This window comes from Loxodonta africana, chromosome 1 (genome assembly GCF_030014295.1).
Source record: "Loxodonta africana isolate mLoxAfr1 chromosome 1, mLoxAfr1.hap2, whole genome shotgun sequence".
Lineage (NCBI taxonomy): Eukaryota > Metazoa > Chordata > Mammalia > Proboscidea > Elephantidae > Loxodonta > Loxodonta africana.
In genome coordinates, this window is record NC_087342.1 from 10,343,851 (window position 1) to 10,360,091 (window position 16,241).

The 16,241-nt window shown below is 38.9% G+C and overlaps 1 protein-coding gene across 3 annotated transcripts in view; it reads right to left on the reverse strand.

The window, feature by feature from the left end:
• Nucleotides 1-16,241, reverse strand: part of GSK3B (glycogen synthase kinase 3 beta) — a 296,701-nt gene that overhangs the window by 37,867 nt on the left and 242,593 nt on the right. For all 3 annotated transcript variants that reach the window (XM_023551754.2, XM_003412978.4, XM_003412977.4), the window contains exon 8: nt 12,078-12,173. In XM_023551754.2, the coding sequence (XP_023407522.1) occupies nt 12,078-12,173 (96 nt within the window). The remainder of the gene's footprint in view (nt 1-12,077; nt 12,174-16,241) is intronic.

Sequence of the window (16,241 nt, forward strand, 5' to 3'; positions counted from 1 at the left end):
GGATTGACAGGGTGTGAAACTGAAGGAAGGAAATCAGTTAGGAGGTAGGAGGTTGTTTTAACGATTCTATGATATAACGACGGCCTAAACTACGTCAGGTCAGCAGAGATGGAAAGAAGATGACAGATCAGAGAACTACATTGGTGGTAGAATTCTTGTTTATTCAGAGCTAAAATAATCTTTTATATGCATAATTTAACTATATTTTCAAAAGAACCCCAAGTAAGACACAGCAGGTAACAGCTATCTTACAAAGGGGGAAAAAAAAATTGAGGCACAAAGAGTAGGAGCAGCAGTGCTTAAACGAGGCCCTGACTTCATACCTCATAGTCTGTCATTTAGCCACATCTCCACGTATTGAACAGTTCAAGCTTCTCTCCTTCCAGCCAACTTCCATCTCTATTTAATTTTCAATCTACTTTTGCATCACTGCCTTTGCTTTACATCTAGTTTTTATTGTGTGTACACCACACACCAATGCAAACATCTTTCCTTCCCACTACCCGGCCCCTCGGAGCCCTGGTGTCACAGTGGTTAAGAGCTCAGGTGCTAACCAAAAGGCTGGCAGTTTGAATCCACCAGCCACTCCTTGGGAACACTAAGGGGCAGTTCTACTCTGTCCCATGCAATTATTGTGCATTGGAATCAACTTGATGACATCGGATTTATTACTTACTGGCCCCTGCCCTCCATAATGGTCCCCTGATTCAAACATCAACACCTACTTTATATTTCCTAATTAAACCACAAGTGCTTTATCAATGAATTAGGCTGCTTTGGCTAATATGTAATAGTCAAGGGCAACTTACTAAGTCTTTCAGTTCTCAACACTCCGGCCATTTGGTGTATGCTACGCTGGGACCCTCCCACTGTTTCTGTTCTTCCACTCTGCCCTAGTGACCTGCATCCCCTCCCCATGGTGTTCCCACGGAAGACGATTCCTTCCGTCATCTTTGCTTCTGCTCATCTTCTTGAGAACTCAGGCACCCAGTTCTGGGGACACTGCCGTACTATACTGCAGTATAGGAAACCAGGGCTCACACGCCCAGAGCTTCCCTAAATGGATCAAAGTAGGCTCTAACAGAAGGCAACAATAAAGGCAAAGTAGCTTCTGTTTCCACACTCTTGTTTACCTGTCTTCCAAGGGTGAGAAGCAATTCCCTTTTAGAGAACACGGGGCAGTTCTATTCTGTCACATGGGGTCACTATGAGTTGAAATCAACTTGATGGCATCCAATAACAACATGTATCTAAAATGACTCTTTTGACTGCCTAGTATAAGAGCATTTCTCAAGTTGGTATCCACTATCATAACAGGTGAAGATGGGACTGAGTGCCCCCTAAGAATTTAAAATTTTGCATTTTTAGTTTGATAATAACCTATTAAAAAATCAATGTAAGTATATTCTGGATCATCTCGATAGAGAAGTGCCACGGAATTTCTGTGCCTGAACTTACTTTTTTACTACCACCCTAGTTGTGCACACTAGTGAGAAATTCACACAAGTGCACCTGTTACCTTTACACCAAGTGAAAACCAAGTAAGTCAATGCGCACTGTATGAAAGTTACAGTTTTCACAAACAAAATGTTTGGAGAATTGAATTATTAGTCTACACACAGTCTGGGAATGGAAACCTAAATAAAAGGGCTTTACACAAATGATTCAAGCTTGAAAAGCATTAGTGTAAGATACAGAGACAGAAATCCAAAGGGGCAAAGGAAAGAGTCAGGCACACAAATGCACTACAGCTCCTCTGTTGGCTGCATTTTGACTAAGGCAGGCAGTCTTCCCATTCCACCCTGGCTAATAACTGCATCAGACATAACCCCGGAAAAAACGCAGAATATAAGAAACACTAATATTGGTGGCAGATTTATTTAAAAAAAAAAAAGGATAGGAACTGTTAAATAAGATTTCATGACCTCAATTTCAACATTACATGTGTCATAAACTCTACCTTAAAGATAACATGTGACGAATACTTAGATTACCCCCCACAAAAAGTTTTTCTTTCTTCAAAAAAGAAATTACATGTTTATTAAAGAAAATACATAAATACGGGAAAGTAGAACAAAGAAAATCACCCACACTTTTCTCACCCAAACTACTGTTAGCATTTGGGAATATTTCTTTGCATTTATTCTCTACATGAGATCCTGAGTGGTGTAATCCATTAACACGCTCGACTACTAACCAAAAGGTTGGAGGTTACGGCCCACCCAGAGGCACCACAAAAGAAAGACCTAGCAATCTACTTGGAAAAAATCAGCATCGAAAACCTTGAGGAGGCGGGGCCAAGATGGCGGACTAGGTAGATGCTACCTCGGATCCCTCTTGCAACAAAGACTCGGAAAAACAAGTGAATCGATCACATACATAACAATCTACGAACCCTGAACAACAAACACAGACTTAGAGACGGAGAATGAACAAATACGGGGAAACAGTGACTGTTTTCGGAGTCTAGAGCCAGCGTCCCAGTCAGGTAACCTTGGCAATGGGCTTAGGTCTGGACCCAGAGGAGCTGAACACAAATTTTTCTGACGGCGCAAACAAAGGGCGCAGCCCTACCCCCCTGAACTGACCCCGGGAGGGGGTCCAGCCTGTCCGCGGAGGCGGCGTGGCAACGCGGCTGGCGGGACGAGAAGTCCCCGGGAGGCAGCGACTGATTCTGGAGCCTGGAGTGCAGCGTCCCTGCAGTGGAACCTTGACACTGGGCTTTGGACTGGCAGTGGAGGATCTGACCGCGGTTTCAGCGGGCCAGACCCTCGGGGACAATCTCCACACAGCCAGCAAACATAGGCGACATGCCCCTCGGGAATCTCATTACTCTCCTGTTTCTCTGAACCCTCCCCCACCCTTCCCAGGCGGCTTCATTAACATTGGAATTTCCTGAGCCAGAGGGAGAACGGCTCCGGCTCTGCGGTGGCTTTGCTTCCCCCCCCCCTTTTTTTTTGTTTGGTCTTTTCCTAACCCATTCTTCCGGCCTGAGAGAAGGAACCACAAAAAACCCAAGGACCAAAAACCCAACCCTAATTGGACTAAAAACACAGAAACAGCTACAGCCAAGCATGTATGATCCAAATCTCGGACTTTCATCCTTACAGGGAACAAGGTGGCGGTTATAATCCAAAGGCAGTTCTGATAGGGATCTGACTGCATTTTTTTTTTAGCAGATTTTCTGGAAAAACAAGTTACCCAGGTTTGATATCTCTGCTTAATCAACAGAGCCTTAACTGACCCACAACAGGGAATTGAGGGCTGAAGCTCCCCCCAGACCACCTAGCCTCTTGCCTTAGGGGTCTAAGGAGGGTGACACCTACCAATCAGTAGAGGTACTTGCATTGGGGGCCTAAGGTACAGCTGCAGTGCCCTCCTGCCAAGGTGCTACAGGAATAGAGACACACCTACCTCACTGACACCTGGGGGAAGCCTGTCACCATCCTGCCCCCTCTGGAGGGTGAACCCCAGCTGCTAATAGAATCTGGTGCACACAACTATCACCACTACTTCTGGAGGTGGATAGGTGTTAGGGCACAGCACACACTTGATGACCCAAAATCAGATTCTACTCAAGAATAGTTGAGTAGACTCAGGCATATATATCTGGCAACAGCCCAAACCAGCTGGTAATAGGTCATAAGTAAGTCAAGGGCTACAACAAACAAGACAGCACAATCTAGTAGCCCATCCACGTATACTGAAAGAAAACAAAACAAGATTAAGACTCAGTGAGCAATTACAGAATAAACTACTACTATATCTTAGTGTGACGGCTCGGAGACAGCAGTCGATATCAAACCACATAAAGAAGCAGACCATGACAGCTTCTACAACCCCCCAAACAAAAGAATCAAAATCTTTCCCAAATGAAGATACAATCCTGGAATTATCAGATACAGAATATAAAAAACTAATTTACAGAATGCTTCAAGACATCAGGGATGACCTCAGAAACGAAATAAGGCAAACTGCAGAAAAAGCCAAGGAACACACTGATAAAACAGTTGAAGAACTCAAAAAGATTATTCAAGAACATAGTGGAAAAATTAATAAGTTGCAAGAATCCATAGAGAGACAGCATGTAGAAATCCAAAAGATTAACAATAAAATCACAGAATTAGACAACGCAATAGGAAGTCAGAGGAGCAGACTTGAGCAATTAGAATGCAGACTGGGAAATCTGGAGGACCAGGGAATTAACACCAACATAGCTGAAAAAAAATCAGATAAAAGAATTATAAAAAATGAAGAAACCCTAAGAATCATGTGGGACTCTATCAAGAAGGATAACTTGCGTGTGATTGGAGTCCCAGAACAGGGAGGGAGGACAGAGAAAATAGTTGAAGATCTGCTGACAGAAAACTTCCCTCACATCATGAAAGACGAAAGGATATCTATCCAAGATGCTCATCGAACCCCATCTAAGATAGATCCAAAAAGAAAAACACCAAGACGTATTATCATCAAACTTGCCAAAACCAAAGATAAAGAGAAAATTTTAAAAGCAGCCAGGGAGAAAAGAAAGGTCTCCTTCAAGGGAAAATCAATAAGTTCAGACTACTCAGCAGAAACCATGCAGGCAAGAAGGCAATGGGATGACATATACAGAGCACTGAAGGAGAAAAACTGCCAGCCAAGGCTCATATATCCAGCAAAACTCTCTTTCAAATATGAAGGCGAAATTAAGATATTTACAGATAAACACAAGCTTAGAGAATTTGCAAAAACCAAACCAAAGCTACAAGAAATACTAAAGGAAATTGTTTGGTCAGAAAACCAATAATATCAGATACCAGCACAACACAAAGTCACAGAACAGAACATCCTGATATCAACTCAAATAGGGAAATCACAAAAACAAATTAAGATTAATTAAAAAAAAATGCTCATAACAGGGAATCATTGAAGTCAACACGTAAAAGACCACAATAATCAAAAAGAGGGACTAAATACAGGTGGCATAGAACTGCAATATGGAGGGTGATACAAGGCAATATAGGACAATACAAGTTAGGTTTTTATTTAGAAAAACAGGGGTAAATATTAAGGTAACCACAAAGAGGTATAACAACTCCATAACTCAAGATAAAAGCCAAGAAAAATGTTAACGACTCAACAAACATAAAGTCAAACACTATGAAAATGAGGATCTCACAATTTACTAAGAAAAATGTCTCAGCACAAAAAACTAAGTGGAAAAATGAAATTCTCAACAACACACATAAAAAGGCATCAAAATGACAACACTAAACACTTATTTATCTATAATTATGCTGAATGTAAATGGACTAAATGCACCAATAAAGAGACAGAGAGTCTCGGACTGGATAAAGAAACATGATCCATCTATATGCTGCCTACAAGAGACACACCTTAGACTTAGAGACACAAACTAAAACTCAAAGGATGGAAAAAAATATATCAAGCAAACAATAAGCAAAAAAGGAGTAGCAATATTAATTTCTGACAAAATAGACTTTAGACTTAAATCCACCACAAAGGATAAAGAAGGACACTACATAATGATAAAAGGGACAATTGATCAGGAAGATATAACCATATTAAATATTTATGCACCCAATGACAGGGCTGCAAGATACATAAATCAAACTTTAACAGAACAGAAAAGTGAGATAGACACCTCCACAATTATAGTAGGAGACTTCAACACACCACTTTTGGAGAAGGACAGGACATCCAGTAAGAAGCTCAACAGAGACACGGAAGACCTACTTACAACAATCAACCAACTTGACCTCATTGACTTATACAGAACTCTCCACCCAACTGCTGCAAAGTATACTTTTTTTTCTAGCGCACATGGAACATTCTCTAGAATAGACCACATATTAGGTCATAAAACAAACCTTTGCAGAATCCAAAACATCGAAATATTACAAAGGATCTTCTCAGACCACAAGGCAATAAAACTAGAGATCAATAACAGAAAAACTAGGGAAAAGAAATCAAATACTTGGAAACTGAACAATACCCTCCTGAAAAAAGACTGGGTTATAGAAGACATCAAAGAGGGAATAAGGAAATTCATAGAATGCAACGAGAATGAAAATACTTCCTATCAAAACCTCTGGGACACAGCAAAAGCAGTGCTCAGAGGCCAATTTATATCGATAAATGCACACATACAAAAAGAAGAGCCAAAATCAGAGAACTGTCCCTACAACTTGAACAAATAGAAAGTGAGCAACAAAAGAATCCATCAGGCACCAGAAGAAAACAAATAATAAAAATTAGAGCTGAACTAAATGAATTAGAGAACAGAAAAACAATTGAAAGAATTAACAAAGCCAAAAGCTGGTTCTTTGAAAAAATTAACAAAATTGATAAAGTATTGGCTGGACTGACTAAAGAAATACAGGAAAGGAAACAAATAACCCAAATAAGAAACGAGAAGAGCCACATCACAACAGACCCAACTGAAATTAAAAGAATCATATCAGATTATTACAAAAAATTGTACTCTAATTTGCAAACCTAGAAGAAATGGATGAATTCCTGGAAAAACACTACCTACCTAAACTAACACATTCAGAAGTAGAACAACTGAATAGACCCATAACAAAAAAAGAGATTGAAACAGTAATCAAAAAACTCCCAACAAAAAAAAGCCCTGGCCCGGACGGCTTCACTGCAGAGTTCTACCAAACTTTCAGAGAAGAGTTACCACCACTACTACGGAAGGTACTTCAAAGCATAGAAGATTATGGAATACTACCCAACTCATTCTATGAAGCCACCATCTCCCTGATACCAAAACCAGGCAAAGACATTACAAAAAAAGAAAATTACAGACCTATATCCCTCGTGAACATAGATGCAAAAATCCTCAACAAAATCCTAGCCAATAGAATTCAACTACATATCAAAAAAAATAATTCACCACGACCAAGTGGGATTTATACCAGGTATGTTTTTTAGTTATGCAAGGCTGGTTTAATATTAGAAAAACCATTAACGTAATCCACCATATTAATAAAACAAAAGACAAAAACCACATGATCTTAACAATTGATGCAGAAAAGGCATTTGACAAAGTCCAACACCCATTTATGATAAAAACTCTCACCCAAATAGGAATTGAAGGAAAATTCCTCAACATAATAAAGGGCATCTATGCAAAGCCAACAGCCAACATCACTCTAAATGGAGAGAACCTGAAAGCATTTCCCTTGAGAACAGGAACCAGACAAGGATGCCCTTTATCGCCGCTCTTATTCGACATTGTGCTAGAAGTCCTAACCAGGGCAATTAGGCTAGACAAAGAAATAAAGGGCATCCAGATTGGCAAAGAGGAAGTAAAATTATCTCTATTTGCAGATGACATGATCTTATACACAGAAAACCCCAACGAATCCACCAGAAAACTACTGAAACTAATAGAAGAGTTTGGCAGAGTCTCAGGTTACAAGATAAACATACAAAAATCACTTGGATTCCTCTACATCAACAAAAAGAACATCAAAGAGGAAATAACCAAATCAATACCATTCACAGTAGCCCCCAAGAAGATAAAATACTTAGGAATAAATATTACCAAGGATGTAAAAGACCTATACAAAGAAAACTACAAAGCTCTACTACAAGAAATTAAAAAGGACATACTTAAGTGGAAAAACATATCTTGCTCATGGATAGGAAGACTTAGCATAGTAAAAATGTCTATTCTACCAAAAGCCATCTATACATACAATGCACTTCCGATCCAAATTCCAATGTCATTTTTTAAGGTGATAGAGAAACAAATCACCAACTTCATATGGAAGGGAAAGAAGCCTCGGATAAGCAAAGCATTACTGAAAAAGAAGAAGAAAGTGGGAGGCCTCACTCTACCTGATTTCAGAACCTATTATACAGCCACAGTAGTCAAAACAGCCTGGTATTGGTACAACAACAGGCACACAGACCAGTGGAACAGAATTGAGAACCCAGATATAAATCCATCCACATATGAGCAGCTGATATTTGACAAAGGCTCAGAGTCAGTTAATTGGGGAAAAGATAGTCTTTTTAACAAATGGTGCTGGCATAACTGGATATCCATTTGCAAAAAATGAAACAGGACCCATACCTCACACCATGCACAAAAACTAACTCCAAGTGGATCAAAGACCTAAACATAAAGACTAAAACGATAAAGATCATGGAAGAAAAAATAGGGACAACCTAGGAGCCCTAATACAAGGCATAAACAGAATACAAAACATTACCAAAAATGACAAAGAGAAACCAGATAACTGGGAGCTCCTAAAAATCAAACACCTATGCTCATCTAAAGACTTCACCAAAAGAGTAAAAAGACCACCCACAGATTGGGAAAGAATTTTCAGCTATGACATCTCCGACCAGCGCCTGATCTCTAAAATCTATATGATTCTGTCAAAACTCAACCACAAAAAGACAAACAACCCAATCAAGAAGTGGGCAAAGGGTATGAACACACACTTCACTAAAGAAGATATTCAGGCAGCTAACAGATACATGAGAAAATGCTCTCAATCATTAGCCATTAGAGAAATGCAAATTAAAACCACGATGAGATTCCATCTCACTCCAACAAGGCTGGCATTAATCCAAAAAACAGAAAATAATAAATGTTGGAGAGGCTGCGGAAAGATTGGAACTCTTATATATCGCTGGTGGGAATGTAAAATGGTACAACCACTTTGGAAATCTATCTGGCGTTATCTTAAACAGTTAGAAATAGAACTACCATACAACCCAGAAATCCCACTCCTGGGAATATACCCTAGAGAAATAAGAGCCTTCACACAAACAGATACATGCACACCCATGTTTATTGCAGCTCTGTTTACAATAGCAAAAAGCTGGAAGCAACCAAGGTGTCCATCAACGGATGAATGGTTAAATAAATTGTGGTATATTCACACAATGGAATACTACGCATCGATCAAGAACAGTGACGAATCTGTGAAACATTTCATAACATGGAGGAACCTGGAAGGCATTATGCTGAGCGAAATTAGTCAGAGGCAAAAGGACGAATATTGTATAAGACCACTATTATTAAGATCTTGAGAAATAGTATAAACTGAGAAGAACACATACTTTTGTGGTTACGAGGGGGGGAGGGGGGAGGGAGGGAGGGTAGGAGAGGGTTTTTTACTGATTAATTAGTAGATAAGAACTGCTTTAGGTGAAGGGAAGGACAATACTCAATACATGGAAGGTCAGCTCAATTGGACTGGACCAAAAGCAAAGAAGTTTCTGGGATAAAATGAATGCTTCAAAGGTCAGTGGAGCAAGGGCAGGGGTTTGCGGACCATGGTTTAAGGGGACTTCTAAGTCAACTGGCAAAATAATTCTATTATGAGAACATTCTGCATCCCACTTTGAAATGTGGCGTCTGGGGTCTTAAATGCTAACAAGCAGCCTATCTAAGATGCATCAATTGGTCTCAACCCACCTGGAGCAAAGGAGAATGAAGAACACCAAGGTCACACGACAACTAAGAGCCCAAGAGACAGAAAGGGCCACATGAACCAGAGACCTACATCATCCTGAGACCAGAAGAACTAGTTGGTGCCCGGCCACAATCGACGGCTGCCCTGACAGGGAGTGCAACAGCGAACCCCTGAGGGAGCAGGAGATCAGTGGGATGCAGACCCCAAATTCTCATAAAAAGACCATACTTAATGGTCTGACTGAGACTAGAGGAATCCTGGCAGTCATGTTGGCCCAGGACAGGAACTATCCCCGAAGACAACTCATCAGACATGAAAGGGACTGGACAGTGGGTGGGAGAGAGATGCTGATGAAGAGTGAGCTAATTATATCAAGTGGTCACTTGAGACTGTGTTGGCATCTCCTGTCTGGAGGGGGGATGGGAGGATAGAGAGAGTTGGAAGCTGGCAAAATTGTCACAAAAGGAGAGACTGGAAGGGCTGACTCATTAGGGGGAGAGCAAGTGGGAGTACGGAGTAAGGTGTATATAAACTTATATGTGACAGACTGACTTGATTTGTAAACATTCACTTGAAGCTCAATAAAAGTTAATAAAAAAAAAAAAGAAAACCTTGAGGAGGACAGTTCTACTCCGACACATGACTCAACGGCAGCTGGTTATTCTAAACACAGGACTCTGTTTTCTGTCTTAACATGGCTGAAATCACAGTACGCTGCAGATCACTTACTTTAAGCTCTTTCACTCGGGATGACTTTAACGTACTTAAACTATGACTTTGAGTGTAACAGACTTTGAGTTTAATGGACTCCAACTGTAACTGGATCCCTAAATCTGAACAGGTCACCTGGGATTCTCTGAGTTTAGAGCCAAGTGAGAGCGCCTAAGTATCTTCTGACCCAGATTCAAATAAAACCTTGAGTACAAAAATCAAAGAACACTTTATCTTAGGATATTTAGTGCTTATGTTAAGTAAAAAAGGGGGGAAGCATCTTGGTCTCTTGGCCTGTGAAAGTTACAACCTACAATTCTGGCACTAAAATAATACTGCCATTTTTTATTCTAAATAAAAGATTAGTAACAATAGGATTAATTAATAACAAGGATCTTCTGAAAGTGAAGAGAGGTAGTTGAACTGTGAGAATTTAAAAGAAAGTGAAATCATAATACAGTTCAAAGAGAAAAACACACGGACTTTGATTCTAAGGAACGTAATTTTACCTACTGAAAAACCCAGCTGCTGTCAAGTCAACTTCGACTCGTGGCGACCCCATGTGCATCAGAGTAGGACTGTGCTCCACAGGGTTTTCAGCATATGATTTTTCAGAAGTAGATTGCCAGGTCTTTCTTCTGAAGTGCGTTGGGGCAGATTCGAACCTCCAACCTTTCAGTTACCAGCTGAGCGTGTTAACCATTTGCACCACCCAAGAAATCTATTTCATCTATCAAAAAAAAAAAAAAAACTATAGCCCTAAATTATTTCACTTATTATAAAAGATCTAGAACTAACTAAATTTATTCATGGTCAAACAAACTGCTATATACACATTTTGAAACACAGAATGTCTAAATGAAATACATATTACAAAGTTGATCATTTCTAATTCACAAAATGTATCCAAAAAGATGTAAGTTGAGTTGTAAAATGGTAGGTTATGGAGAAGGGGGCATGACACATGCCTAGAAGTTGAAAAAATGGGTATTAAAAAAAAATATATATATATATGACTAGAAGTTTAATGCTGACTGTGTCACGAGCAACCTACGCAATTTTAGATAACTCACGTAGTATCTGCGGCCTAAGTTTCTAAACCTGTAAAGTGAGGTTAGAGATTCACTCTTGCTAGAAACCCTATCGAGATATTCTATTTTTTCCCCTCTGCATACTTAATTTAACAAACCAAACTAATGCGAGAAATTTTTGAAAGATAAAATCTGTCTTAAAATTAAGCATCAAAGAAAAATAAATAAATAAAAAGTCTCCTGGTAAATTCGTGCTTGTGCTCTTAGACTTGGTGCCATCTGATGCTGAGGTTAAACTTTTCCAAAAGCTAATGACATTCTGTTAACGTAACAACTGTTTCCAGTGTCTAATTCTGACAAGGCCACATCAGCTTTTTGTCCCTGCTCCCAAAGTACTGACAGTGAAGAAAGGAAGAGAAGAAAAACACAAAACCACCCATAAAAGGTCTATATTTTAACAGTTTAAAAAAAAAGAAAAAATACGCAATGTATGTTATCATATGCTATATGACATTGGATTAACTACCTCTAACTGTAAATAAAAGAATAAACATTAGTTTATTCTATAACTTCTGGTCAAAAGTTAATATACAAAATCCTGCCCCTCATCAACTTCTGTATTTTAATGACATAGGTAGATTATCTTCACCTTGCAAATAAAAACCCAGGCTAGAAAATGTCGACAGAAAATTCCATGACAAAACTACACCCTCAATGACATCCTGAAGCGCAACAACCCAACTATTTTTACATGCAGAACTGCCACGTGCTTCATATCCAGGCAGCTATCTGGCCTCAAAATAGGTTAAGAACAATGAGAAACCCAAGCTTTAGTCAACTACTGGTTAATGTACTTAAAAAAACAAACAAACTTAAATTGACTCACCTTTGTCCAAGGATGTGCCTTAATTTGAGGGAATTTGAATTCTGTGTAATTTGGATTCATTTCTCTAATTTGCTCCCTTGTTGGTGTTCCCAGGACCTAGATAAAGAAATCAAGTTATTGCCATATTCTTCCACATATTTCTAAAGATAGTCGTTATGTTTTAGTACACTGGTTACATTAAAAAAGGAATTCCAAAGTTATTTAAAATACATAGGTGGTTAAACAAGGCAGGCTCTGAAAACCTTGTGATTTATAACTGGCCACACAGTCCAAGCTATACTACTCTAGACAGGCTTTTATAATAGTAATAACGCTAAATCAAGATCTTAAAAAAAGACTGCTCAAAAACATTCAAGTAAAAATCAGGCATCTCTATCCAGAAAAACACAATCTATTGCATTGATGGCATCTGAAACAATACCATTTATTTTTAGTAAGAGGCTATATTCTAATGATATAGCTATACTGTCCTCACCTTGCAAATAAAAATTCAGGATATAAACTGTCTAAAGGAAATCACTATATACAATGCTGAAAGCAGGTAATACACCAATACATTAATCAGGAGGACCTTGCTCATACACTGTCATCAGTAATTTCTTTCAATCCCTGAACATTTACTGAGTGTCCTCCACGTACAAGGAACAGTGCTACAATCTATGGAGGATGGGAAGATCATGAAATTTTCTGCACTCACACATCTGAGTGCTGAAAAAAATAGAACTCGATACAAGACAAACATACACTGAGCACTTCATTGCTGTTAAGTTGATTCTGACTCATAGTGACCCTATAGGGTTTCCTATGCTGTAATCTTTACAGGAGCAGATCGCCAGGTCTTTCCTCCTGCAGAGCTGCTGGTGGATTTGAGCTGCTGATCTTTGGGTTAGCAGCCAAGCACTTAACCACTGTACCACCAGGGCTCCCTTCATTGCCTCTAGAGCTACAGTAAACAAAAAACCTGTTGCCATCAAGTCGAGTCTGACTCACAGTGACCCTACAGGACAGAGCAGAACTGCCCCATAGGGTTTCCAAGGCTGTAATCTTTATGGAAGCAGACTGCCACATCTTTCTCCCCTGGGGGGGTTGGTGGGTCTGAACCACCAACCGTTTGGTTAGCAGCCGAATGCTTTCCCACTGTGCCACCAGGGCTCCTGAGAGCTGCAGTAGGCATGGACAAAGGAAAACATATGCACCTGACTGCACATGACAGAAAACGGGAAAGAAACATTAATTCCTAAAATGAACACTTTGAAGAGAGACACTTCTGTATTACCCATTATTATAATCCTAGCAGCTGGTAGAAAATGTTTGTTAAAATAGAGTATTAAGCTGTTGACAATTCAAGGATACCTGCGCAGAAGGAGCAGAATGCAAGGCTAAGTACTCGATTTGCAGTGGCAATCAGTGAATAATCAGCAATAATTCTGTAATTATTTCAGGACAACGTAAGAATTTCTGTATATTTGATGGTTCTAATTCTCTAGACTCCATTAAAACTTTCAGAACCACATTAAAATTAAAAAATTTGTTTCTTCAAAAGATACCCTAAAGAAAATGAAAAGGCAAGCCACTGACTAAGGGAAAACATTTGCAAAACATATATTCTACAAGGGGCTTGTATCTATATAATAAATAAAATATTCGTACAATTCAAAAATAAGAAGAAAAATAACCCAGCTTGTCCAACCTAAAAGGTATGGACAAACACTTCATCTAAGAAAACACAGAAATAGGAAATAATCAAATGAAAAGATGTTCAACATCATTAGGCACAAGGGAAATACTAATTAAAACTACAAGATACCATGACATACCCACTGGGGCCCTGGTGGCACAGTGGTGAAGAGATTGGCTGCTCACCAAATGGTCAGCTGTCTGAACCCACTAGCACTCCTTGGAAACCCTGTGGGGCAGTTCTAGTCTGTCCTACGGGTCGCTATGAGTCAGAATCAACTTGACAACAGGTATACACCCACTAGGAAGGCTAAAATGAAAAAGACTGATTATACACACCAAGAATTGTCAAGGATGCAGAAAAACCAATAATTCCATGCACTGCTGCTGAGAATATAAAATGGCGTACTCCCCTTGGTGTGGGTCTATCCCGACTCACGGTGAAACTACAGACAGGGTAAAACTGCCCCAGAGGGTTTCTGAGGAACAGCTGGTGGGTTCAAACTGCTGACCTATTGGTTAGCAGCTGAATGCTTAAACGCAGGGCCACCAGGGCTCTATAAAATGGTACAGCACATTGAAAAACATATGGCAATTTCTTAAAACTCTTGGTTTATACCTGAGAGAAATGAAAGTATTTGTTCATACAAAGTCTTGTACATAAATATGCGCACAGAAGCCTTTTTTAACTGCCAAAATGTGGAAACCACCCAAATGTCCACCATTTGGTATATGCATGAACAATCAGTGATATATTTAAACAATGCACTAGTAGTCAGTAATAAAAAGTAGTAAAAAAGAATCTAAAAATAATTATGCTGAGTGAAAAGGCCAGACCAGAAAAAAAAAAAAAGAATACCTGTATTATATAATTCCATAAATATAGAATTCTAGAAAATCTTCTGACTATACTGACAGAAAGTAAACCAGTTATTGTAAAGGGATGGAGGTGGAGTAGGCCTGCAGGGAAGGGTTACAAAGAGGCGCCAAAAAACTACTGGGTGATAAATATGTTCATTACACCTTGATTTCATGGTGATGCTTTCATGGGTGTACACATATGTCAGAATTTATAGAATTATACACTTTAAATACGTGCAGTTTATTATATGTCAATTATATCTCAATAAACCTATAATACGAACTTTCAGAAGTTGTTTAAATATTACAATATATAAACTTTGGGTAAGTTAGGTATTAAAAGAAAATCCAGAAAACTCTAAACTGACTTTTAATTGCCTACAAGATAACTCCTGAGCACACTCCTGATGTTGTAAATAAAATAAAAAGATGAGTGCACAAATAATCTAAATAATCACACTTATTCTAATTCCTACTTCTAACACTGTTCTGGGAGAACATTCAGTCTTAGGGTGCTGGAAATACATCTCCAATTAAATAACTTTCCTCCCCTCTTATACTAGAATTCTAGCTTAATAGAGAGGAACACAGTATCTAGTGCAGGGAAGGAAGATCTCTGACCTTGGGAGTTGTACATATCAGATATTTATAAATCATGAACTATCCATATTTAAAACATGAAGGCTGAAGAGAAATCCTGAGGGTTTTTTTTTTTTTAAAAAAAGAAGGCACGCATTTATATTCTACATTAAACCCTTGATGAAGGGGGTGTGTGTGTGCGCGCGCGTGAACACATATGTGTATGTGTGAGCAACCGCACGTCCTGGGAAAGGAGCAAAGGGGTAAAAAAAGGAGTTCTAGTGAGCTTATCAATAATTCTGTCCCCCAAATGCAACTTCACTGAGTTCTTTAAAGTGATGAAGAAAAACACCAAAAATGACATGAATAAATGAGTATTAAAAATGCATACCCCTTCCGGACACCAGAAGAAAGCAAATAATAAAAATTAGAGCAGAGTTCAATGAAATGGAGAATAGAAAAACAATTAAAAGAGTTAACAAGACCAAAAGCTGGTTCTTTGAAAAGATCAACAAAATCAGTAAAACCACTGGCCAAAGTGACAAAAGAAAAACAGGAAAGGAAGCAAATAACCTGAATAAGAAATGAAGTGGACGGTATTACAACAGACCCAAATGAAATCAAAAGAATTATAACAAAATACTATGAAAAATTATACAGTTTTGAAAACGTAGAGGAAATGGAGAAATTTCTAGAAATGCACTACCTACCTAAACTAACACAAACAGAATTAGAACTAAATAAACCTGTAACAAAAGAAGAGATTGAAAAGGTAATTAAAAAACTCCCAACATGAAAAAGCCCTGGCCCTGACGGCTTCACCGGAGAATTCTATCAAACTTTCAGAGAAGAGTCAACACCACTACTACACTAAAGGTATTTCAGAGCACAGAAAAAGATGGAATACTCCCGAACTCATTCTATGAAACCAGCACAACCCTGACACCAAAACCAGGTAAAGATACCACAAAAAAATAAAAAAAAAAGAAAGAAAATCACAGACCAATATCCCTCACGAACATAGGCCAAAAATCCTCAACAAAATTC